The sequence below is a fragment of the Lupinus angustifolius genome, chromosome LG08 (assembly GCF_001865875.1).
Source record: "Lupinus angustifolius cultivar Tanjil chromosome LG08, LupAngTanjil_v1.0, whole genome shotgun sequence".
Taxonomy (NCBI): Eukaryota; Viridiplantae; Streptophyta; class Magnoliopsida; order Fabales; family Fabaceae; genus Lupinus; species Lupinus angustifolius.
This window is the reverse complement of record NC_032016.1, coordinates 11,354,314-11,380,385: the sequence shown is the minus strand read 5'-3', so window position 1 is coordinate 11,380,385 and position 26,072 is coordinate 11,354,314. Positions and strand designations below refer to the sequence as shown.

The 26,072-nt window shown below is 34.4% G+C and overlaps 2 protein-coding genes across 6 annotated transcripts in view; one reads left to right on the top strand and one right to left on the bottom strand.

Moving 5' to 3' along the window:
- On the top strand, positions 878–4,363 carry LOC109354930. Of its 2 annotated transcripts, none has more exons than XM_019597760.1 (4): positions 878–993; positions 2,200–2,486; positions 3,033–3,287; positions 3,928–4,363. In XM_019597760.1, the coding sequence occupies exons 2-4, from the start codon at positions 2,244–2,246 to the stop codon at positions 4,144–4,146; spliced, it is 717 nt and encodes a 238-aa protein (XP_019453305.1). In that variant the 5' UTR covers positions 878–993; positions 2,200–2,243; the 3' UTR covers positions 4,147–4,363. The 2 variants fall into 2 exon arrangements, with proteins under 2 accessions (XP_019453305.1, XP_019453306.1); XM_019597761.1 differs by having other exon boundaries at positions 892–992; positions 2,193–2,486.
- LOC109354752 (HEAT repeat-containing protein 5B) overlaps positions 6,107–26,072 on the bottom strand; it is a 40,174-nt gene continuing 20,208 nt past the window's right edge. For 3 of the 4 annotated variants that reach the window (XM_019597458.1, XM_019597457.1, XM_019597459.1), the window contains 33 exons: positions 25,787–25,897; positions 25,496–25,663; positions 24,554–24,640; positions 23,861–23,954; positions 23,276–23,344; positions 23,053–23,175; positions 22,913–22,981; positions 22,682–22,786; positions 22,395–22,483; positions 20,197–20,353; positions 19,431–19,580; positions 19,225–19,274; positions 18,855–18,954; positions 18,482–18,538; positions 18,333–18,400; positions 17,282–17,375; positions 14,454–14,656; positions 13,769–13,904; positions 13,515–13,583; positions 12,467–12,523; positions 12,149–12,235; positions 11,865–11,993; positions 11,530–11,733; positions 10,943–11,404; positions 9,916–9,981; positions 9,434–9,531; positions 9,227–9,326; positions 8,914–9,058; positions 8,304–8,611; positions 8,092–8,226; positions 7,812–7,976; positions 7,604–7,729; positions 6,107–7,493 (listed from right to left, as the gene is read on the bottom strand). In XM_019597458.1, the coding sequence (XP_019453003.1) occupies positions 6,291–7,493; positions 7,604–7,729; positions 7,812–7,976; positions 8,092–8,226; positions 8,304–8,611; positions 8,914–9,058; positions 9,227–9,326; positions 9,434–9,531; positions 9,916–9,981; positions 10,943–11,404; positions 11,530–11,733; positions 11,865–11,993; positions 12,149–12,235; positions 12,467–12,523; positions 13,515–13,583; positions 13,769–13,904; positions 14,454–14,656; positions 17,282–17,375; positions 18,333–18,400; positions 18,482–18,538; positions 18,855–18,954; positions 19,225–19,274; positions 19,431–19,580; positions 20,197–20,353; positions 22,395–22,483; positions 22,682–22,786; positions 22,913–22,981; positions 23,053–23,175; positions 23,276–23,344; positions 23,861–23,954; positions 24,554–24,640; positions 25,496–25,663; positions 25,787–25,897 (5,284 nt within the window). In that variant the 3' untranslated portion in view covers positions 6,107–6,290. The remainder of the gene's footprint in view (positions 7,494–7,603; positions 7,730–7,811; positions 7,977–8,091; positions 8,227–8,303; positions 8,612–8,913; positions 9,059–9,226; positions 9,327–9,433; positions 9,532–9,915; positions 9,982–10,942; positions 11,405–11,529; positions 11,734–11,864; positions 11,994–12,148; positions 12,236–12,466; positions 12,524–13,514; positions 13,584–13,768; positions 13,905–14,453; positions 14,657–17,281; positions 17,376–18,332; positions 18,401–18,481; positions 18,539–18,854; positions 18,955–19,224; positions 19,275–19,430; positions 19,581–20,196; positions 20,354–22,394; positions 22,484–22,681; positions 22,787–22,912; positions 22,982–23,052; positions 23,176–23,275; positions 23,345–23,860; positions 23,955–24,553; positions 24,641–25,495; positions 25,664–25,786; positions 25,898–26,072) is intronic. The other variant, XM_019597460.1, reaches the window with a different exon arrangement.

Sequence of the window (26,072 nt, the reverse complement as noted above, 5' to 3'; positions counted from 1 at the left end):
ACACCAATTACTAATTAGAACAAATAAATTGGTGCATAAAATTACACTCCTAGAACCTAGTATTGAAATGAAAATTATTCATTCTAATAGATCGATCTTGTCAAAATGCATAAATTTACATTGGGATACTTTGCTTTTGGAATGTAAATTTATACATTTTGACTTGAATTTTTCTGAAGATAAATTTCGATTCTATGTTAAAACTAAGCAAACTTGGAATAATTGAAAATTTTCACAAATAAGAACCAAGTAGAGATGCAACAACTAAATGCTTACACAAAAGTTGAAGAATGAAAAGAAGAACACTACAACTAATGACATGCAAAAACAAAAATAAAGAGTAGAAGCAACAAATTACATAACTTGTTCCAATATTAAATAGTTGAATATATGATAATGAGTTCAATGTATGTCTGATTATCTTTCTCAATAAATATCGTTCATAACAACCCTTAATCTTTTAGTTTAGTGTGTCTTTGTACCACTAGATTATGAGATTGTTGATATAGAACATGTAGGATTCGTAGAAAACAGAATGAAAACAAAAATGATTATGAAAAAAATAACTTTAGAATAAAGTTTAAAATTAAAATTGAGGGTCCAAAAAGTAATTTTATATATCAATTTGGTTTCATAAAAATTAGAAAATTCAAAATAATCCAAAATATAAAAAAGTTAGATAGAATTAGTTATTTTTATAACTAAATTTTTGAACACTTTAATATACCTCTCAAACACTATTATACCACACATTGATGATTTTTAGGTACATTTTTATCTTTTTAAAAATCAAATTGATATATAAAAAAATAAGTATTTACTTCAACTAAATTTGTACGAAATTGTTAAACATAAAATAAAAGGAATAATAGATTAATAGTGGTATTTTATCCTTATCCCAAACGTAATCGAACCAATTTGGAGAAGCTGATCTCTTACAACTTCAACTTCACTCGCACACTTAAACGCACCGTTTCGCTCTCTTCAACCAGGTTCACTCATTGCTTCAACTTCTTCTACCTTTTTTTCTCTTCACTCTTTCGTGCCCCTTATTAGTAAAGGGACCAATTTTGGGAATTTCATTTTTTTAGTATATTGTTTCAAAATAAATGTGGGAATTTCAGATTTTGTATTAAAGTTTTCATTTTTATGATTTTTATGCTTGTGTTGTTGATTATTGTTTTTTCCCATTATAATATATTGTCTTTAATGTGTATTTGTGAAGATAGCAGATATGGGTTTAGGAAGATTTATGGAGAAATGGAAATTCTCAAATTATATTGAGTATAATATTCATGCACTGTCGATGTGAGGTTTATGCATGCACCGTCAGTACATCATCTGTCGTTCATTTGTATTACTTTTTTGAATAGTCGATGATTAGTCATGAATGGTAAATGATGTGAAGATGCAGTATATAAAACTCAGACACGGTGCAAACATTTTTTTTCCTCAGACAAATTAGTTCAAAGTTAAAACTTGAATATATCAGTTTGATTTGGCATGAAAATATAAACATTGGTATTTGGTTTTTGGTTTCCATTTATGTACACCCTCAGATTCAAGCTATCTACTTCCTTCTTCATTTAAGCTATCTGGTTCCTTGTTTTTGTTCTTCATGGTCTTGCATCAATTCGTTTTATTTTATTTTGTTTAACTTATGTTTTAAACAATGTGTTCTATGAAAATATGGTTTTACGAACATTTGTCTGTATTTCCTTTGATGAATGAGTTGGTTTTATGAAGACATGTTCTATGAAGAGAAGATGCAAATTGGGGTAAAAAAAGAAAGTGGTCATTTTATAACTTGTTTTTAATGATGGCAATTGAGAATGGAGTATTAGTATGAAAATTGAACATGCAGTTTTGCTAAGAGTTTTGATGAAATTTGCCTATATTTTCTGTTTCTAATTTTGTTTTATACTATACTTTTTACCAGCCCAGGCCCACTTGGCCTGGTCGGCTTCCGGCCGATGTTGGCTTTTACCTTATGGCCCACCTGCCCATTTGATGAATTTGCCTAACATTTTTGATTAATACTGTGCTACATTTATCAACTTATTTGCATGGTTACTTCATCTGATATGTGAAATGTTAATTCTGATCAGATTTCTTTTACAAGGTTCCCATCACTATCGGCTAATATTTAGCTTAACCATTTGAGATAAAAAGCATGTTTTTATGTTGTATAGGTGCAAGAGTGTAATGTGTGAAGGTTGGAGTTCCTGGACTATTTGAGAAAGATGAACACCATCCCAGTTACCCGATGCCAACCTGGAATTTATGCCAAAAATAAATCTCAGGTCCACCGTTCCCCTTCTAAATCATGTGAATTACCATTGGATGTGAACCCTCTTTCTAGGACATCCCAGAGCCTGGGAGCATATCGTTCATCTGGCTTGCAATGTATGCCTGCTTTAAAGTCTTGGCGACCTCTCCATGTTTGTTTAGCTGGTGGAAAAGGAATGATGGGAAATAATAATGAGGTAATGGCCTTCATTTAAGTTATAGTTATACTATACATTTTGCTTTGATCGGTTGTTATATTATGGAAGCTTAGTTATCCTTTAATGCTCTCTGCGAAAACTTATTGATGTTTATTTCCTTCATCTGCCCCAACTTGGGATATTTCTACTGTCACAACTATTAGTAATGTGCTGAGAAGCATCAGGGTTGGGTAAATGACTGGGGGTAGTAAGTTACTAGTTGAGTTTGTTCGGAAATTGTTTAGCTACTTTTTCAAAGGCTAAATTCTTAACCCGAGCCAAAAAAGTCAGGCGGACTTGAAGCAACCTTTTCTTTTAATGAATCTCAAGCTTTCTTCCTAATATGAACCCGCATGTTCTTGGGGATGTAAGTCGGGGAATCAGAGTAGCTTAGATGCTCTTAGCTATCTTTCTCTACAACAAAAATAACCAAGCTTTAGTCCCGCTAGGTGGGGTCGGATTTAGCTCTATCTTATCTGATTATAATATTTTTAGTTCCATTTTTTGTATTTTCTTTATTATACTAAACACTAATATTGTATTTAGAATTCACCATGGGAATCTCTTGAGAAAGCAATGCAAAACATTAAGGGAAAGTCAATAGAGGATGTATTACGAGAGCAAATTGAAAAGGGAGAATATTATCAAAATGGCAGCAATGGAGGCAAGCCACCAGGAAGTGGTGGTGGTGGTGGTGGTGGTGGCAGCAGCGGCCCTGGTGGATCGGAGGATGGAAGGTTTGCAGGGATGTCGGATGAGACTCTCCAAGTCGTTTTAGCAACTATTGGCTTTATACTTTTGGTACTCTCTTTCATTGTGTGTGTATCCACTTGTTACATGAATTGCATATATAGTGCTTCCACTTAATTTCTTCATTAGTGTTGAACATTCTTTATTTTGTGAAGGAAAAGTTTGAAGTGCTTATGTGTAATTAGTGGATGACTGCAAATGTAAACTGCATTACAATAAAGAGTAAATACTTATTTCAGTCTCTCATGTTTTTTGACCTTATCAGGTCCCTCAAAATTTGAAAAACCCAAAATGGTCCCTGGAAATTTCATGTGGTCAAAGTAGACATTTTTAGGGTCAAATTAATCCCTATCAGGTATTATAAGACATGCTAAAAATGACTAATTTGACATTTTGACCAACATTTGAAATTTTTTGGGACTATTTTGAGTTTTTTAATTTGAGGGACCAAACTGGTAAGTTCGAAAAATATGAGGGACTGAAATGAGTATTTACTCTAGAATAAATACATGGTATATAGAGCTACATGCTAAAGTGAGTGAAGTGCCTAGAATGCATGAGGTTGTTGAGCTTGAAAAGTGTTCATATGCAATCAACTGCTGATATAGGATTACCTTTTAGACATGTTTAACATGGTAGATAGGTTTTATGTGCCATTCTCATTTTTGATAACATCATACATCTTTTCCAGTATATTTGTGTCAATGATGGTGTGGAACTCGCAAAACTAACTCGAGACTTCATCAAGTATCTTTCTGGTGGAGGCCAGAGCGTTCGATTACAACGTGTGTTGTACAAATGGGTACGACTTTACAAGAATATGACACAGAAGAAGGAAGTCGACAAGGATGTGTTGGAGAGTGAACCAACTACGTCCCGATCACTATCGGGGATGTCATTAGGAAATTAGTTGAGTTGAGATTGAAATGGATGTTTTTTCTTGACTTTGTATCTTCCTGTTCTCCATTTTGATAAGTGAAGTTAGGCTTGCAGTTAGAATAAATTTATATGAAGATTTTCATTATTAGGACATACACGGGCCAAATTCAATATCATTCTTCTGCAAAACCTGAGAACCAATTTTGAAGAGGTGTCAAGTGACATTACTTGTTATATTTTTCATAGCATCTCTCATATGTTGCCATTTATAATTCACTTAACTAATCTAATTTCTGTTAGGATCACTGTTTGTTATTCCAAAAACACTTTTTTTTTGAAGTTACACAGCCTGTCTTCATGCTCGTCTTATTACCCGACACCGGTCTTTGTTTAAGAAATTACACAAACCTCAATTACATTATGAGACAGGCGAGTGAGCGAACGTGAGAAGTGGTTGGTGTAATTACAATTATATTATGCTTTAAGTTGTTGCTTTCATCATTTAGATATTAGAATTGACAAAATGTGGTAACCTATGAGCAAGTAGGATGGATTTGTATACCACCTTAAGAAAGTAGACATTATGTTATTTTTACCAACCAACTTTTATTATGACTTATATAACCATTAATCTTTTGGAAACAATGATAGATGATTAATTCTTTAAAAGTAGGTGTAAAAGGGTGGAAAAATGCGACATGTTTCTAAATTCTAACTCAACTAGTGAGCATACATACATTTTTTGCACAGAAATTACAATTGTGTGTATATGTACTACTGCTTCATCAACAGAATCGTCTGAATTAGAACATTTTTATTATGATAAATGGAAATTATAAATATTGACTAGATATAATGCATACTTGCATAATTAAGGTTTATTATTTTTAAAATTCTTAATGTGCAAGGTGTTATGTTTTTTGCATGCTTTTTCAGTGGCCTGGGCCGAGGTGTGTGACATTGGAATATGGGATTCTTGTTTAAGTTTAAGAGGATTGTAAAGAGAAAGAAGTGAAACTATCAATTACGTAGAGAAGGAACAGAATGCTAAAAATATGTGTGAAATTATGATTTGTAGAGCTTTAATAGCCATTTAAGTGAACATACCTCATGATTTATTGCCCCATGCATACGTCTTGTTGCATTGAACCAAGCTGCAAGGTTATGAGTCCTCGCCGATCGCGTGATGGCGGCAAAGGTGAAGGCCAGTGTTGAGGATAAGATTTGATAATGGTGGGGTTGTGCTTTTCCTTGGGGACAATTCATAGATATGTTTGCAAAAGTGGCCAATATGCATTAGTCATGCCAATAACCTTTACCACATGGAGGCATCAAGGAAATAACCTTCACTGATTTGAGAATTTGAGTGTCTTGCAAATATCCAACACTTTGAGGCATCAAGGAAAGTGTTAGAGTGAAATCGTTTTTGTTTTTAATAACAAATGCCTAAAAATCTAGATGGCTCTGACCCAAAATGTGGAGCTTCAAAAATCTGTTTGGGTAAATTCCCTTACAAGGCCCCAAAAATTTAGATGGCTCTGACCCAATTCGATGTTTTGAGTGGTCTAGGTAACATTTTCGAAGTTGAGAAACATTAAAAACATCATAAAGGAAATTTAATAGGAAACTAGTCCAACTTTTGTGGAGTATTCCAAAAGGTTTTGGACTCATCTTTCTCGTGCTATGTCTTCCATGCACTTCCTCCTATAAGAGAAATAATTTCAAAAAAGTAGGCAACTTTTTTTCTTTCATTTCTTTAATGGAAGAGAGAAGAGAGAAGAGAGCACTTACTGGGTTTGAACCCGAACGTTCACATTTCATCTCTTATAACTTGTTGTCATCCTCAAAGCTTTAAAGAGAAAGGATTTGGCTTCAGAAAATAGGTCTTTCGTTTGGAATTAAGTATAAAATTAATACACAATCCTATCTGTATATATAAAATTAATGCTACAAGAATCTGAAACTACATCAAGAACAACATTAGCCATCTAACAACAAATGTGGGGCTATTGATATATAAGTTGATGAAACAGAAGCACAGTTGCTTTGAATAAACAATGGTTCTAAATGGATGGTGCATCTTTTTAGTGTTTTAAATTCAGATAATTTGACATGATTGTTATGCTATAGGGTCATAATTGTTAAATCTTCTACCATTCAATTGACAAATATAACTTACTCTTCTTCATGTTCAACAGGTGATTCTAGTTTTGTACTGATATGTTCACTTTCCACTGGACTTTCACACTTTCCTTGGTGCTGGTCATAACAATCCTTTTCCCTAGAATCCTGTTTAAGTGCCAGAGAATCTGATACTACTTGTTCAGGTATATCAACCTTTTGCAGATGAACAGCAGCTCCTAAATCTTCGATTGATCCTTTAGGTTCTACTTTAGACTGGTGATCATGAGGAACTTGTTCATCCCCTCGGATTGATTCTGCCTCACTTTGGACACCAGAGCTTTGCTTTATTTCCTCCTCCTCTTTACTTTCGTTATCATCCGGCTTGTTAGCAACGGCATTAGTTTGGATATCATATTGTTTTGCACCAATATGTTCAGTTTCAACTGGACTGTCACACTTTCCTTGTTGCTGGTCATAACTATCATCTTCATTTATTCTGTTCTCCTTATTAGCATTTTCATTAAAATCAGATTCAGAAAAACCCTGTTGGAATGCAAGAGAATCTGATACTGGTTCAGGAATATAGTCTTTTTGCAGATAATCTGCTCCGAAATCTTCAGTTGATCCTTTAGCTTCTACATCAGCTTGATAATCCAAAGAAACTGGTTCATCCCTTGGGATTGATTCTGCCTCATTTTGGACACCAGAGCTTTGCAGTGCTTCATCCCTCTCTTGATTCTCGTTATAATACGGCTTGTTAGCATCATCATCAGTTTGGATATCATATTGTTCTGTCTTTAATCTGTTAAATGATGGCTGATTCGGTGTGTCAGATATCACTTCCTCTTTAACAGCCTCCAGGAATTCGTCACTGTTAAGCTTGTTTTCATTGTCATCATGTTCAGAAGCAGAACATTCTTGAGATTCATCAGCTCCAACAGATCCGTCCATATCAAATGAGGTTTTAACTACACTAGGATCTCCATCTACAGAAGCATGCTCCACTTTTGATTCATTTCCACCATCATCTGTAGTCACAGGAAAAGACTGAAAAGTATCCCAATCATCTTCACTGACGTCATCTTCACTGACTACATCTTCCTTGTTAATTTCGCCTGTTTGGGTCGTAGTAGGTAATGGTGCAGAATGTTCCTCTTCATTTCTACTTGCAGGCTTTGGTATTTTTATATCCAAAACTGGCATTTTTAGTTCTGCTGGATTGTTATGCTGTGTTACAGAAGCTCGGATTACCCCCTGCATGAAGTTACACAATAGCAGTAAGCATCAGAAAGAATATTCTAAGTGAGAAAAATATATGTAATAATCACTCCGTATAATAATCGTAGTGGTAATTTAGAAATTACCTGAAGCTGCTGGCGATGCAGAGGAGGCATTGATAGTAAAACATCCTTAAAATGAACTGATGAGGAAGGAATTTGGGCAAGATGAGAAACAAGCTTAATGGCTGTGCTTCTTAAGTCAGTGACTTCCTGTTATTTGTTTGCATGATCAAAAGAAGTACAATGAAATTAAGAACAGACTTCAGAAAAAGAATTTCACAGTTTATATTACCTGAGAGAATCCATCTCCCGTTGACAAGAAAACCATAACAATGGCTGCCAGAAGTATGCTCATAAATCCTCTCTGGCAGTCATCATCTTTTTGTAGTGTTTGGAACAGAACCATAAGACTCAAGCACTCACAAGCAATGGTGACCGACTCTCTAGTTATTGGATTCTGTCATCAATAAAAATGACTAATTTAGAGTGATATATAGTCAAAGGATGCATATACTGTGGGAAAGTGATTAAATGAACTACACTTGTGGCAACAGATGCAAATTGGCATATACCTTCAACATTTTCTGGATCAAAGTGAAAATGTCGGTTATAAGCTCCCCAACAAGAAACATTAAGAAAGAATCATCTTCTGTATTTTTGCTTCTTTGAACCTTAGCTTTAAGAAATTGCAATCCTATTACTTGGACCTGTCAGAATAAACTCCGTCAGTTGTATTTCAATGCAGGTAACAACCAGGCATGATATTTCCTACATATTCATTTACCTGTATATTTGAATCAGACAGTACAGTTTGAATACATCTAATGCAATAGCTCAGTGCACTAACATAGATGGGGTTCCTTTCTTTTCCTTCTTCAACATGCTCAACTTCAAGAGCCAGTTTGGCAATTAATATATGTTGTTCAAGGGAAAATGCAAGTTTCTTCTGAAGTAATTTGCGTTGATTGAAACTTTTAACCTCCTGCGAATGTAATCCCTCTATACAATCCTTAGTCAGAGCAACAACCATACTGAGACAACTTCCAAACATTTTGCTTAGACTAAGAATATTATCATCAGGTTCAGACTCATCTGCAACAAAAAGTAAAGATCAACCAGTCGCATTGCTGACTGAATTAAATGGATTGTTTACTCCTATGCTATGGTAGCTTGATTCCAAATTAAGCACATCGAATCTTGTGGAACTCCAATTGTTTTTTGCTCAGAAATATTGTGAATTTACACACATTAAGCTAAACCAAAGGGGAAATGCATATGAGCAGAAATGAGGAGGAAATACATGTAAAACATAAACACCAGACAAACTAGTATAGAAATTCACAAGGAGGCAAGAACGAATACAGGCCAAAGTAGTTTAAACATAGAAGACTCACAGTCAAAGACTTTCTTTAATAATGAACTAGTCGAGTTAGCCATGTCAATTGCTTCTGATAAGCACACCTCAGTTGAAGCCTCCCTGATGCATTTATAGCCAATTAAAACAAATGCCAGAACCATTGATTTCGAGAGCTTCTGTGTCTGAAAGTAATCATTATGAAAACATATCAACAATGAAGATCATTTGTGACAATGATTGTTGAAAAAAGATTAAAATATAGAATCAAGTATTCCATTATACTGAATCAAGTATTCGTAAAAGAGGGGTCAGATAGCAGTCAATTATTTACTAACAAACAACAGACACACCTTGGTCACCACACGATTCATAACTGCCTTTGTTGTACTAAATAGTGTACATATCACATTTTCCTCCCAGTTTGGATAACCCTCAGAATTTGTGTCAGTACTGAACAATAGAAATGCATGGACTATTTAGCTGAGTACATTTGGATGCAAAAATCCATCTAATAATTGAAAATACATCAAATTATAAGTCACAGGAGATTAAATTACCTCTGAAACACTTTAAAAAGGTAGTGTAAACAAAGTTCCGTTGTTATAATTGGAAAGCTTTCACTATCAAAAAATTCTTGTGGGCAATTTTTAACAACCTGCAGGGGAAAAATAGAAATTTAGGCTTAGCATCTGTATCAAAAAATTGGCCAAAGCAGCAAATCACTTTACTACATTGAGACGCAACTCAGGACAAAAACATGCCTTATCAAGAATAAAGTTTGAAGCATCTTCATAGGTTAAACCCAAAAAGGAGATAAAATATAGTGTTGTTAATAACTCTGAAACAATTATGTCGGTGGGATATAAAGTATGTTGAGGTTGGGCAGCTATGTTCCATTCTCTCTTTTCTTAGTTGGGTTCTGCTTTGTTCTCTCATTAAGGAGGATTCTAATCCTGCCTTATCTTAGTAATTCTTCTATCTTAATGAAATTTTCTTTCATCAGAAAAAAAAAAACCCGTAAAATGTGTCAAATGCCTACCTTTGATAAAATGGATATTGCAAGACTATTCCAAGAATTGCCCATGTATGTGGAATATGAAAAAATCTGCACCCACAAACAAAATAACAAACATAAGAATAGTCCTTACTATTATTCCGTTTGACATTTATTCAACCATGAGCAAAGGAATTATCATGAGTGAACACAAGCAGGATTTTTTTACACATAGTTAACTGGCTGTTATATATTAGTTCAAATAAGACAAACAATTTCTTCATTTAACCACTCAAATCCTCAACTCTGAACCTAACAGAACACATAAAGGAAACTTATTAGCCATTCATGTCAGCAGGTCCTAGAATTTTCAGGTGATCCAAATTTCAATAGTACCCATGTGGCTTTAAATAACATATTTCATGTCAAAACAAGTATTAATGGTACATATCAAGAAATGAAGAAGCTAATATTTCATGAAGACTAATTTATTATCAATTCATACATGGCGGCATTGAATGCCCATGCGTGCCAATAATGTTTGCAAATGTTTTTTTTTTTGTCGACGAAGATGAGTGGGATTCTAACTAACAAATCCTTAGATACAAGAGTCATTTGGGCTTTGAAGCTGGACAATAAATAGACCATCTTTACCACTACTGCAAGTGTATTTAACTTGATTAACATGAACAGGAGCAGCAACGATTTCTAGCATGTCAGGGATCAATTATCATAAAAGCTCAAGTTATTTGACTGAGCTACATAAATTATCATATATCATTATCACATTCCAGTGAAATATGAAACATTTAATTCACTGTCTCAAATAGCCACTGCTTTGAAGGGTTGATGAACTTTTAAAATAAAGATGATTCATTTGTATATCCAAAAGAAATTAAATGGATAAATGCAAGGAAATGTCATTAAGGGGAAAACATTTCTTAATTGAAAAGATTTAAAGCTCTACAAGCATTAATGTGTTGTCTTTAGAAGTGTACATGACACTGAATCCCTTTTGAAACAAAATATGGCAAGTAAAATATATAAGAAACAGATTAGTATGTAAGACCACCTGTAGCAACTCTTTGCAAATATCAATGGTAAGTAATCCCTCGTGAAAAAATCTTTCAGTAGAGAGAAATTGAAACACCAGCAACACGATCTCATATAATTTGAAGACTGAGGGATTCACTTCATTAAATGGCAAGTCCCCGTCGTACATTTCATTAACAGAAGATAGCTGTATAACTGGTTTGCAAAGGATAGGATGTTGTGATTGAAACAGACCAAGAAGAGAAAAACCCCACAGGAACTTAAAATCTTCCAACTTCAATTCAACCATGCTATATTGAGATGTAGAACCAATATCTGACGTGTTTTCAACTGAGGCTTTGGAGCAATTTTTCACTTCAGAATTCACAGGAACTGCATCAAGTGCAAGTGCTTGCAACATTACAGGCCAAGATTCTTCTAAGCATGGCCGTAACTTTGAAGAAACCATAGGTGATTCGAGTCCATCAAGGAACAGATTCCACTGCAAGAAAGGTGCAAAAAGAATGAAAGGGAGACTAAATAGTAATTTCAAATCGATCCATGTGTCAACTTCAAGACAAAAAGTATGCCCTCTAGAAAATATATTAAGTTTGAATTAAGGCCTACCTTCCTCTTTGGACCCAGACAAAAGCATATGTAAATATAATCCTTCAATGTATGGATCCAGTACTTCCCCAGGATACTTGAGCTTTTTTGGAACAACGGTAATAACGTTAAGTACTCATCTGAAACTTCATTTTGGTGCTTCCTCAGGGATGCATATATATAACACTTGAGAGAAGCATGAGCAGCCAGAAGTCTTATTTTGATCTAAAATATTAATCATGAATCAGTTGAAACGGCTAGATGTAAATGTATCTGGATTATTAAGTTAAAAAAGTAAATATATTTCTGCCTTCATTTACTATAACAAGTGTGCAAAATAATTGGAATCAACATACCTTGCTTGTCACCCATTCGGCAAACGAAGGATAATAAATATCCTTAAAGTCATTCAATGGGCGTGAAATTAATGAAAATATGCGCTTTACCACCACTTGATCTCCACTGATTATTCCACTTGTCAGTATCTGAAATTTTGATGTTTTACTGTTAGATTGTGTGACCAAACACTTATTAATTTTAGGAGCACGAAATCAGTTTGAGTTTCTCCAGCTTTTTTATTTTTTATGGGTAGTGGGATGAATTTCCAAGCGTAAGTGTACAGAAGTCTGTAAATTTAAACCTTGGTAGCCAAGTGCAAGCCTGCCTCCAGTAAACTAGGACTAGAAGATGTGTCCAAGGTAGTCCGAACTGCAGATACTAGTTGGGCCTGTATTGAATACAGCTTCAGTACTTTAAGTTATTCAAGAAACTCAGAATTAGCATAACAATAAAATAAATCATTAGTCGTATTGGACCATATAAAAAGTAGAATGTGGATAAGCTAAAAGATGCCTACAAGGCCAAAGAAGAAAAATGCGTCCATAGTTAACGTAATAGTATCACAAACTTTAGTCGGGTTATGGAAACTGGGGGAACAAAAACATATCTAGTCAAATACCTGATACTGTTCTAGTAGAAGATGTCCAGGAAGCTCAGGGTCAGCTGCCTTTTCAAACTGCAACAGATTAAGAAGACTTGTCCAGTAAGAAAATATAAGGACCCCCATAACATAAAATTAAGCTCTAAACAAAGACTGATCAGCATATTCCACCGTGAAATCCAGATAATTAACAAAATTTAATTGATAGAGTTGAAGGCCGCCATAAAGTCTTCTCTTTAGTTCTACCAGATCGCATGAAGCCAACGAAAGAAGTTGAGGCCTCACAATCGTGAGGAATACCCAACATTCAACTATACACCATATAACCTAATAATACAGGCAGATACCAACAAGGAGTTGGTCCAATTGTGTAAGGCCTCATTGGATCCCGAGGTATCATACAAGAACAAAAGTCAAGGTTCGATCCCTAGGAGCAATATTAATAGGAGGGGATATCCTTGGTTAACACAAAATTATCTTTAAAAGGCACTGTTCTCATGAATATGAAAACATTTACTGAAGCAAGCCATTCATCAGATCTTGCATTAAACATGGAGCATCTCAACTATAGCTTTTTAAGTTAAAGTGAGATTTACATATATAATCATATTTTTGGGGTTGGGTAGTGGGTACAACAACAACAACCAAGCCTTAATCCCACTAGGCGGAGTCAGTTACATGGATCAAAGAACGCCATAATGTAGAATAGTTCAAAAACTGATTTTACCTAATTTTAAGAGTAAATAAAACAGAAAAGCTCTTGAATTTGACAGACTCACATTCTTCGAAATTGGAAAAAGATGGCCACAAACTAGATTAATCAGTTAACAGATACATAAAAATATGAAGCAAAATTTAGAAAATCGAAATACCCCCCACAAAATAATAATGCATTAAATCTCTCCAAATTTGTCTTTGCTTAAATTTAGTCGATCTAATAAAACACCCAGGTAAAACAAATAGAAGGAAAAAGTAAACACAATTGTCCCAATAGGGCCTTGAAAGATTGCAAATCAACCACAAGAGCAAAAGAATATGCAGCACCATTTCGCAAAGAAAATATTACCTTGTCCACAATGGTGCCAAGAAGACCCACGCCAACTGGCTGCATGCTCTCAAACTGAATTGTGCTTATCTATATGGGGAAAATAGCACCAGGTAAGATTAACAATTAATGTATATCAGAATCTAATACCCAATGAATGCGGATAAAGTAAAATGTTCATGGTTCATTAAATAATAATTTATGTCAATGTTTAAACTAAATGTAGCAAAATGCAACAATCATTTTAAAAATTATACTAACTCCATAAGCAGCACCTGATAAGCAAGTGATATTAACTCTTGTAAGTGGAGAACTAGCCAGGCCTGCTCATTTGCATGTTCTTTCCTAGCCAAAAGGAGGTCAAAATGTGCAGGATTTCTTCCAACAGCTTCTGGGAGATGGCTCAAACACCTGCAATATAATTAATTATTTCATAAATGTTGGAACCCATGAAATTCATATATATTCATTGTATAGACAAATTACAACATTACTCTTAACATAATATACAGAGCCTAACGAGATGCAACCCTAAACCGTGTGTGCCTGTTCTTTACTAAGCGGATAATGTTGAGACAATTAGAAGATTATGTATTTGATTGATTTTACAATCATATATGTAAACTCAATCAAATACAGAATCTTTTAATCGTCTCAACAAATATTGTTAGCATTAACCTAATAGAGTGGGTGAGTAATATACTAAAATTTGAAATGGGAGAAGCTTAGAACAGGGTGGCGCTATCCACGAGACTCCCACCTAGCATGGTCTGAGAGGGTAGGCATATGCAGCCTTACCCCTGTAAGCAGAGACTGCTTCTTGGATTTGAACCAACGACCTCCACGTCACAAGGCTCACCCTTAAATAGGGGTACCTTATGTTTTTAAAATAAGTAACAAGTGTTTGTAACTTGATAGTATTTATATCCAAACTTAAATTAACAACTGAAAAGTTCGTACTCTGCAGCAAAAAGTCTGGTCCGATATCTGAGGTACTTCTCTCTATTAGCAGCACCTACAGAACCTTGAAACGTGTAACTCTGCACATTGTTGGAGCTAGAAACCATGTCTTCGTCATCCCCAAAGTTCAATGTATCGCCATCGGAGTTATCATTTGCTGCAATATTATTATTTCCAATGCTCCTCATTGATGTAGCAAGGACCTGTGAAATTCCCATTAAACAAACATCTGATATTCAATGAAGAGACTTCTAATTTTTGCACTTCAAAACATATCCAACCCCATTGCACAGGAACATCATGATGATCAGACACTAGTCCCAAAACTTTTCAGAAGTATTTTCATTTATAAGATAAGATCTGTGATTTTATTATGATTTAAAAGTTAGTTACAATTTACAAACAAGTGAGGAGAAGGGTATTTATAATAGACTGGACAGCTTACAGAATACAGAGTAAGCTAGTCCCAAGTCTATCCTCCTCAAACTATAACTAACGCCTAACTGTTATTACATTTCTCACTATTCTCTAATAGCCAGTACTTTTTTTCACTTTTTCGGAGGCAGAGGTTAAGTAATGATTGTATTAGACTGAAGGATATAGTAGCAGAATACAATAATCCTCTTACAAAAGGCTAAAGCAAAATCTAAACAGAAAAAAAAAACAATCCAACATTTTCTAATGGGCAAAATGGACAAGCATCTCGCTGAAAGCGTAGGTTAACAGAAGCCACAATTCATGTAGCAAATCAATCACTCAATACAATAATTAAACCTATAACAATTCAGACACTGAATTGAAAAGAAAACTCAAATAGTAAGGTCCAAGTAATGCCCTTCACATTTCTACCAGATCCAATGGCAGAGAAGTTATGCTGCAGCACCATACAACAAACAAAATAATGAAGCATGTATTTGGCCATTAGTACTTGACCATATATTCTTCAGGTAGCTAAACAAAAGAGGATTTTACAATAACCAAATAAACCATGTAAAAATCAAATATACGTAAGTAGCCATCAACTTGTTGTCCTCATTGTATAGCCTTGTTATCCTTCATATCTGGTGTAAAACCATCCAAAGGATCTAGGAGCTACTAATAAGGTTAAGAAAATCCCCTACCATATCAGAGATGCAACGGTATAAAATCCATTTGAAAGTTCTAGCATATTATATTCTATAAGCAAACACTCTAAACCCATGCAAATAGGCAGCACAGCAAAGCCTTACACTCATTCCATCAACCTGAAGGAACTCCTACATAAATAAAGGGCCATCAAAGAGCCTAGAATCATTCATACTGAGTCTCTAGTCTACACACTCTATAGTCTCAATGTGATAGTCATTTGGAAGGAGAAATTCACATCCTTGCATATATCAAAATACCACCAGGCCAGTGATTATTATATAAGGATAATAGACAGACACAAGTAGTTGGCTATGTTGACGCAGATTAAGCAGGGTTCAGTCACCTGTTTAATAATTCCTATAGCTCTCACAATGCTTGAGCTTCTATGGCTGAAGAAATTTGTTCAACAATTGCAGTTTAGAGAAGTAATCCAGATGAGGCTAATCTGTGATAGCCAAGCTGTTTAGCATACTGTTTGAAGTCTAGTTTTATGTTAGGGGATCAAGCATATAGAAGTTGATTGTCATTTCATATCCAAAGAAAGGATCCTGTTAGGGTGCACCACTACCATCCTTACAACTTAAAAGATCAACTACCAAACATAATTATGAAGTCTTAAAAATCTTCAACTTAGAAGCACTTGTAACAAGCTTGGTCCATATGATTTATGTTCTCTAGATTGAGAGGAGTGTTGGAAAGTGTACATGTTAATATCAAGTGGTGTTTGGCTTGCCTTCTACTTTCATTTTCAAATGATACTTCTCCAGTAATAAAATTGATGCCTTGTATTCATTCTATTTCCTATGTCCACACTTTTATGAATGAAAAAGTGCAAAAATAATTTTCTTGCTTCAACCATTTCCTTCACAAAAGTTTGAAAACAAAAAAAGAAAGTCAAAACAAGGTGGCATTTTTGTAATTATGAATGAAAACAAAACATTTGAAATAAAAACAGAAATCAAATCATCTACCTCCTTTGTTATCATATCGATTATACATAGCTGCACTATACAATAGTGCAACAGTATAAAGGATAGGGCTCCCTCTCAATCATCCCTCTTAATTTAAACAAGACAAAAGTGAAGGAAAACACCACTAATCATTTTCAGAGGATAGGACTTCCTCTCGATCATTCCTCTCCTTTTCTCCTTATTTTACAAGCCAGATCCCACTTCGCAACATCTATCATGTGCCTATGTAGGAAAGAAATTCTTAGATGTTTATGTCAATATGTCTATTATGGATGAGAACAGTGTTGTCATTATGGAAATTTTAATTGTTCTCTGGTTCCGAATCTTCTCTTTCAACAATTTAAAGCAAAGAAATATCCACGTTTTCTGTATAAATTTTGCCATACTAAAACACTAGTTTCAAAGGATAGGGCTCCCTCTCAATCATTCCTCTCTTTTTCTCTTTTATTTTACAAGCCAGTTCCCAACACCTATCACTTACCTGTAGGAAAAGAACTTAGATGTCTAAGACAATATGTCTATTATGGATGAGAATGGGGTTATGCCTTATGGACCTTTGTTCTCTGGTTCCGAATCTTCTCTTCTAACAATTTAAAGCAAAAAAATATTCACATTTTCTGTATAAGTTTTGCCATACTAAAGACACTAGTTTCACGTTTTCTTGTAGTGCAGTTTCTAAACATTGTACAGCATATAGAACAATGCAACATAATCAAAGAGAAAGCATACCACTTTGCGAAATACTGATATCCAATGAGATGGACAGGAAGGGCATGATGCATAGAGTAATCGCATTATTGTGGTACGTACTAGGTTACCAATTCTGCACAAACGGAAGGAACAATAATAAAACATTGTAGAATGAAAATAGCAGTATATATGGCTCAGTGTTGCCTTAATGAAATACAATAATAGTAGTAGTAGTAGTAATAATAATAATAATAATAATAATTAGATAGGAAAATACATGTCCACATGTTTGAAAAATAAAGGCAAAGATAGAAATTCCATGTTCTGAGTGTATAAAGCTCTACATAACAGATTTAGGAACAGAATATTATATTCAAACAATAGTGAACCCGTATCCTAAGGTTTGTTTCTAAAGATCTGAAGTGTTCCTGTTCAAACCATCTTAAGATGTTTCTGAACAAATTCTATTATTTCCTCTTCTCCTATCTGTTATTTGTTTGTTAGAGGACTTATATCCATGTAAGCAAGGATGCTTTGTGATTGTTTAGTTCTGTTTCAAACCAAAGTTAAACGGGCAGCATCATATATTTTTATCCAATTATGCAAAGGATATCCATTCAAAGCCTAAATGTGCACCAAATGAAATTTCCAAAAGTCTGTACCCTTGTAACACATCAGGGAAGATAGCCTATTTATGCAGGTTGACAAGTTGGTCCAAAAACCCACAGGCCAAAACCCGCTGAACCTGTGGGTTTCGCAGACTGGACTACATAAACCAACATTTAAATGGACGAGGATTTAACCTGGTCCTAACCCTTACACAGTCTGCAGATTATGGGGAGTATTGGTAATGGTCCACATTAAACTATAATATTTTGTAATTAGATTATAAGGTTGTTAGGAAAAACTATTTCTTACTTTATTTTAGTCCTTTTCAGGTAAGTAATTGTTCTCCTTAGTCTATCTATATACATAATGTAAAAACCAAGTACAGCATTATTTATTCAGTCATAATAATAATATTCAGTATTTTTTATGTAAGTGAACTCTCAGCAGAAAAGGTTAAAAAACTTTTTCTCCATTTACATACTCAGAATCAGTTTCCTCATCCAGCATAAAGAACAAATTATCTTCAATCTGCTCAACAATAACGGAAGCCTGAAAGAATAAAATCAGCTCTCAGCACAAAAACTTAATAAGCTAATATTGTGAAATTGAAAATCCTATTGTGGAACTAACCGGATCTTTCTCAATGAGATGCCTTAGAGTTGAGATAGCAAGATGCCGTAGAGTTGGCTGCATCAAGAAAAATGTAAGAGTCAAGAAGAAAAGTGAATATGAATAATTCATAATGAATAAATTAATAGTTTATATAGACGTTTAGGATTCTTTATCATATCTTATCCATGATAATGTTAGGGTTTATCTTCTTTTAATAAGTTTTTTCAATTTAGGATTTGTTGTTTCAACTTTCAATTAGGATTTGTTTAATGAACAGTCATAAATACCCCTTAAAGCATGCTATGGAACTTTTGATATTTGATTAATAAAGAATATTGAATTTTGTTTGATTCCCGAGGATTAATGTTCTTGCTGGTCCATTCTACATTACCTGTCTTGATGACATTGTTGAGAGGAGAGTCTGTACATGAGAGTGCACAGAAACAGCTTGTGGGGCAAAAAGAACAAGTTGTTGTGTAAAGCGTGCACTTCTGCAATGGAACAAGCATAAATGCTGATAATCAATAATAAATACATGTTTATGTAGGGTTATCATAGTATTAGCAAGTACCACACTAGTCATATTTTGTCTTTAGAAACCATGTTTAGGGAACCTAACAAAATAAGGCTGTGATCCTATTAATGATTCTATGTTCTTGGTAGTCTATAGATCTCGCTTTTGAAGTTATTTCAAACTCCAAATGCTTAAAGGTCGTCAGGAAAATTTAATTACAAAATAATAGATGGAAATAAAAACATACTCAAGCATAGTTGAAGTTTCCTGCCAACAGCTTATCTCAGCAACTGCGGACTGGAGAGAGAAAAAACAGTATGAAGTATATGTAAAATAAACAAAACCACAGGCACAAAACTCACAAGCCCAAAATACTAAGTCAATTTGTGCAACAATCTCCTGCATAAAAGACTTCAGAAAATGTTGCATGTGGAAAATTTTAAAATCATCGACCTTGCAGCGAGAGAAAAAGATGCTCCCCGGGGCAAGCTCAGGACCAAGAACAGCAACAATGGCATTTATAAGGCGGCCAACTCCTTGCTGAATGTCTACTAAACCATTATCATCAGATAAAAGAATGTCCATAGCAAGTCCAAGGGTTGCCTGTGAAGGACATTAGAAAATAATATGAAGAGAGCTCGAATAAGAAAGTGAATATTCACAATAAAATAATATAATAAGTCTGCTCCAGAACAATTAAAGTGAACAAGCCACACACAGTTTTCCTATTTTTACTTACTTCCTCTTTCATTTTTAGATGCAAAACGAGAGATTATTTAAAAGTTGATGCATGAAGAATGCAGGGCATACCAAGAAACTGCTTGTCTGATATAATGCTATATAGAAAAGCCTTTCAGAATCATTTTTCTCAGCAATGCCCAAGCACATTTACCAAAGAAAAAAATTTATATTGTGCATAAATATTATTATTTAATAATGAAAAAAAGGCGGCTCAGTGCACGAGGCCCCTGGAGAGACTATTTCTAGGATTTGAACTTGGAACTTCTCGCTTAAAAGGTATAGCAACCTTAACATTTGCCAACGCTTACCTCAGATTACTTAAAAAAACACCAGAAAGGATTGAATAGATAACATTAGAAACAAGGGAACAGGTTTTTATACTGCAATTACACTGTCAGAAAAAGTATCAGCCCTATTTATGTGACCAATGAGAAGAAATATATTGATCACAAAATGCTTGAATCTAAAACTAGAATACCTGGACATGAGAAACAAAGGACAAACCAGCAGCTTCAATGGTCAAAAGAAGCCCATGCATTGACCAGATTTGCAGATTAGCAACTGAACTTTTAGCCAGGGTTGAGATAGAGCTCACTGTTGCCGGAACTAGAGTTGACAATGCAATCCCTCCTGCACTGCAGTCATGATATATAATATAAAAAATGTTATAAAACATGAGGAGAGAAGCTAAAGCTTCTGACTTGACATGAAGATTTATTTAGGACAACTATCTAAGCTGAAATTATGCATGCACGGGGTAACAATAAATAAGAAAAGGATTAATCACTGTGTTATATCACCAACCTATGTAACCAGTTGTTGATTTTCCAAAATATGATTCTTACAAGCCTCTATCAATTTGAACTAACATGGATTTTTTTGTCTAATAGTCCAACTCCAATGTAATAAATCCCTTCTCATTAAGGATCATGTTTTGTGAACAAACTATTTTAAAAAGGTAAACTTAGCTTGTTTCAGCTAGTTTTGTTTACATTGACATCCTTTTTCCATGTTTTAAACTTCCATGCTAATCATGTTAACTTACACTGAGTATAGGATCAATCCTGTCATAATCGAAACAAAAGTGAAACATTGATTTTCTAGGAAAAAGAAAATGTGCAACAGTGGGAAGAGCAAATTTTATATTTGTAAAATTTCCTAGACATATTGCTCATTTTCAATTTAGTCCATATCAGTGTTATCGATCGTGGCCCATGGTGTTTGCGAAAATTCCGCCACAAAAAATAGCAGATGGCATTGCGAGCGAATGACGGACGTCATGGCGGTTGGCAAGAAATAAAAAATAAATTAATTAATAATAGCGTAAGCTACATAACAACTACACAGTAAGGCAACAAATAACAACATAAGGTTCAATAACAAGCAATGCAACACAGGCAGCAAGCATGTTTTTTTTGAAACACAGGAGCAAGTTTTATTTTTCATAAAAAAAACAAAGGCTGCAGGAAGTAGTTTTTTTCAGCAACAGCTAACAGCAGCAAGCATGAAGCTAACAAACAGGAAGTAGAAAATCCAAAACCCCATGATATCCGTCATAAACCAACACCGCCACAGTGGCTCAAAACACTCAAATTGCAGACACCACCAACTAGGGTTATATTTTACATGGCGTTTTGCTTAAAACCGTCACTGAAGTCTGACATGGAGCCATAATGGCTGACATTTGACACCAAGGATACCTGTAATTTTTTATTATCAAAGTAGATGTCACTCTTCTAAACGTTTTAAAAGTAGTCCCTACCATCAATTTCGGTAATGAAACCATCAACTTAGTCCATACATGACATTGCAATCTTATATGAACGAATTGTTTAAGTGTGCAACTAAATATCTGTGAATAAAAAAATGACGGTTGATGCTGTAAAAATTGTAAACCTAATCCTGAGTATAAGGAGAAGATGAGAGAAGAGAGAAAATATTGAATTCTGTTAATGAATTGAATTAATAAATGTTGGTTAAAATAGGAGAGCCTTTCCCTATATATAGAAGAATTGAAAGCTTACAAGAGAAGTTATTTTAGGAGATGACATGTACAATAAGTCAGCTCCTCTAACTAGCTAACTAAAATATCTAAAAACGGAAAAGGTAACTGTCAGTGACAGGTGCCACTGCAGTTACCAAACCAAGCTACTAGGCTTGGTTCTTATTCTCTAATAGTTGCAAGACAGTTTCTAAATTCTTAAATATAATAACTTCATTTTTGTGATTAACTCCATTGCTTTTGGTTTTAGAACCATTAGGAGGAGATTTCTTAGTTTTCAAGGACTTCTGTTCACTCTTTTTCAAGTTTTTAGAACTTTTTCAAGGTTATAAAATATGTCACAAGAGTTGGAGGGAAAGCAAGTGAAAGAGAAACAATGTAAGGAAGTGGGGGTGAAGCGTTATTGCCTCTAGCCCACAGCTACAATTATACTGGAGAGAAGACACAACATTTCTATAATTGTCAATCGATCATCCCTAAAAAAAGCTCCACTCAATCTCTAACTAACCATCCTAGACTTTAGGGTGAATGGTTTTTTGATGTATTGCCCTCTACTCTTAACAAGTCAACAAACAGCCTCTATATGTTGCAAAGGACAATCAGCAATTTGGAATCAAAAGATATCTTCGCAAATAGATTTGAAGATAAATAATCAACAGGAATCTCAAAATAACCTGCGGTGAATGCAACCAAGTGCTAAAGCAATGGATCCAGCGTAGTTGAAATCCGATGCTCCATTTAGGTCAGCAAGTAGTGATCTAGTCTGCTTGTAACCAACAATGGCAAAAGAGAGCATTAGAAATCCAAAAAATCCCTAGCTAGTAAACTTTTTAGCAGCAGAGACAAACTAAACATATGTATTTCCATCAATGTAATGGGAGATGTTTCAAAAAATAAATCACAATTACAACATAATGCTGAGGAACATGATGCAGCTTGAACATCAGACAGGAAAACTTGCCATTCTTGCGGTGAAGATATCATTTCCAACTCGAGCTAAATATCCAAGACCTTCAGATGATGCTCTACGCTGTGATGCACAAATATCTCCCTCTGCCAAAATACTCTTGCATTTGAATTCAACAAACATCAGGAGATAGCAAAAAAATACAACAATAGATAATAACATCAATTGGTGTTAATAAATAAATGAAATGAAATTGCAAGAACAAGCGTATTAAATATTTGCTACCTGAAAAATAGATTGTGCCAAACCCAGGATCTCCTGTCCTAATGTTTGTGATCGAAAAGAAAGCAAAGCCTGAAAGCCAAAACAAATATTGAAGCCTGAAAAGCAAAGCCAGAAAAGCAAAGCAGAAGGATGGAGAAGACCTTGAAGCCCGCAAGTAAGCTAACACAAATATTGGTAACACTCCTAGCACGCCAGTTTTGTTTTTTCCCAGATTTCAGACACTGTTCTACTATTCCAAGAAGGGAGAGCATACCAGCACTATCCTGAGAAATAAATTACAACTTTTGTCAACAACAGTAACAACCTCTCTCAACATTCTGCAACAATATGTGAAGGTTATAGGCCTTTACTATGGCCAATTACCTGAGATGCAAACATGATCCCAAAGGAAAGAAGCATCTGGTTCACCAACGTCTTGCTTATTGTCTCAGGCTTCAAGAATGCAATTACATTGTCAGTGACACAAAAACCATCCAAAAATTATAAAATAAATAATTGGAAGAATAAATCACAAAATTTACTTTTAAAAATAAATAAAGTTCTAGCTTGCTAGTGCACTGCATTAAAAGATATATATATATATATATAAAGTAACACTTAAATTAGCCAATGTCGGGCATAGGTTTTAAGATATACTGCCGCTGAAAACTGAAGAAAAAAATCTTTTAAACTAGCAAAAATATTTGCTCCGTCAGCAAGTTTTAAAAGAATGAGTTAAAAACTTAAAGTAGACCTAATGCCATAAACCACATAAAGCTAATTAATTCAGATATCTGCCGCATTAATTGTTTTCACATGTCACAAATAATGTGCAATATATATTTAAGACATAAAAATGTTTAGAATGCATGTTCAGGATATTGGATAAGTGTAACCCTGGGTTTCATGTAATGTTTGGAGAATGTTGTGATACTGGTACATCATGATGCATTCTCCTATGAAGAATACCTGAGGAAAGCTAGAAAATTCATTCTCCCATACACATGGCATAAGGCCATCTTTGCCGCCTTGAAAAGCCCGAAGCTCGTCTTCGAACCAATCCCTTTTTCACACATGATTAAGAGGAAAATCAAGTTAGAAATCAAGAAAGGAAAGGGGCTTGCAAAATACTGAAACATATGCCTGATAATAATAACGAGAGTAAATTAGAGAGGTCTCCTCCTAGGTTAAGTGGAATGAAAATTTCAGAATAACAATAACCTATATAACATTTTATAAACTCTCAATCTCTCCTATTTTAAAATAATCCGAAATACAAAAGAAAATACTACTATGTTTGGTGACATCACTATATTTTGTTCCCATAATGCCCCTCATTTTTAATATGAGCATCAGTGGTCATTGTAAAATATTGAGAAAGTACATAAATTGAAACTCTTGTGAGTAAGAAACCTATCAGTATTGTTGGTGTTAATGGCATTGTCCAGGACTTTGGAACAAAATCAGTTAACAGGGTGAGAAACAATCTACATGCATCAGTGTGGCATGAGCAACTTCAAAATAATCCAAGTGGGTAGTTCTCTTAAGGTGATATCTGAGGCTGCACTGATTTTTCACTTTAAACATGATTTTTTTCATTTTTCGTCCTGATAATTTACTCATATTCAAAGAGACAATATCACAAAACAGTTAGATACATACCTTCCAGGAGTCCATGGACCCAGCCATGCATCTCGCTTGTCTAGCAGCAGCCTCAAGCATGAGCTCTCCTCGCATCCTGAAGCATGTCTTATTTTGACATGCAACAACAAATACTTAGATTCATGAATGAATACTACAGAGTTGATAATTTGTTATATAAGAAATGCATAAGTGATATTTTTGGCATTTACTAGACCAGCTTTCCGTAATGCATGCACAAAACAAAAAAATGAATAAGATGCCTCCAGCTAGCAGAATGTTAATTTGCTATTTAATTTCCTTTATCATCAAACCTTCTAAAGGAATCTTGAAAGTATGCAATTTTTTTTTTTACATTGTCTTTTTTTATACGTGAAAGTATGCGACTTTGTCATAATATATAAAATTAAAAGTGCAAAAGAGGAATATTTTTTTCCTAGAAAAAGAAATTAAATAAGAAGTAAGAAGAATAATAGATAGGATGACAAGCTATCCTCCACCAAAATCTACAGAGATAAAATTAAGAATAGCTATAATAATCTATCCTAAATCATGTTCATTGACAAATAAGATAGGAGGGGTCGGCTACATAGACTAAACGATACCATAATGATCTATCATAAATCATATCCATTGACAAAGCATTGATTTCTAAAAATTGCCATAATGATCTATCATAAATCATTTATTATAGCTCTAAAATTAGACTAACCTCCATTTGATCTACCCTCTTTACTGGGAGTTTCTACCCATCTCTTCTACACATGCTCAAATCACTTAAGTCGAGATTCTACCATCTTTTCATATTTTCAGTAATCACAACAAAATACCACTCAAGACAATTGAATGGGCCACTGCTTCCCAAAAGAATAAAAATGGAACATCTATTTCAATCTATCAGCAGAGGATGTTCAAACACATGTCAAAATATTGAATGACATGCCAATACAATCTGAAGAATACCTGAAAGGAAATGTGCATATCTCAATGATCTGAGGATGATCATTTTTATATGATAATGGATCAGGAATAGATTGGTAAGCTATTAAAGTTCTGATGATGAAGATATCCACTGCAGGCTTAACAGTTGAAATTTCCTTGGCTCTGAATACTGATATATATGATAGTGCCCTGCTTTGAACATATGTAGTGAGTTTAAATGTCAAACGAGGTTACAAAAATAAATAAAACAGAGCTAGATCAAATATATATAACCAGCAGAAACGAGGCAGCATGATCTTCGACAAATCATACCTACTGAGGTACGTAAGAACTGGTTGAAGTAGTACGCCTTCATTGACAAGATCAGGAGATATAAAGCATCTTATAAATGCCGTAAGTGCATGAATTGCTGCAGACCAAACGCTACAAAATACGAAAGGAGATAATGACAAACACATAAATAACTACAACACTTTATTTATTATAGATAGCCTGTAACAAGATTAACTTTGCTAATGAACTTGCAGTTTTTTTCTGAAACTTCCATGAGAAGAAAAGATTTAGATAATAGAAGAATTTAGGTTGGGTATTTATTTTT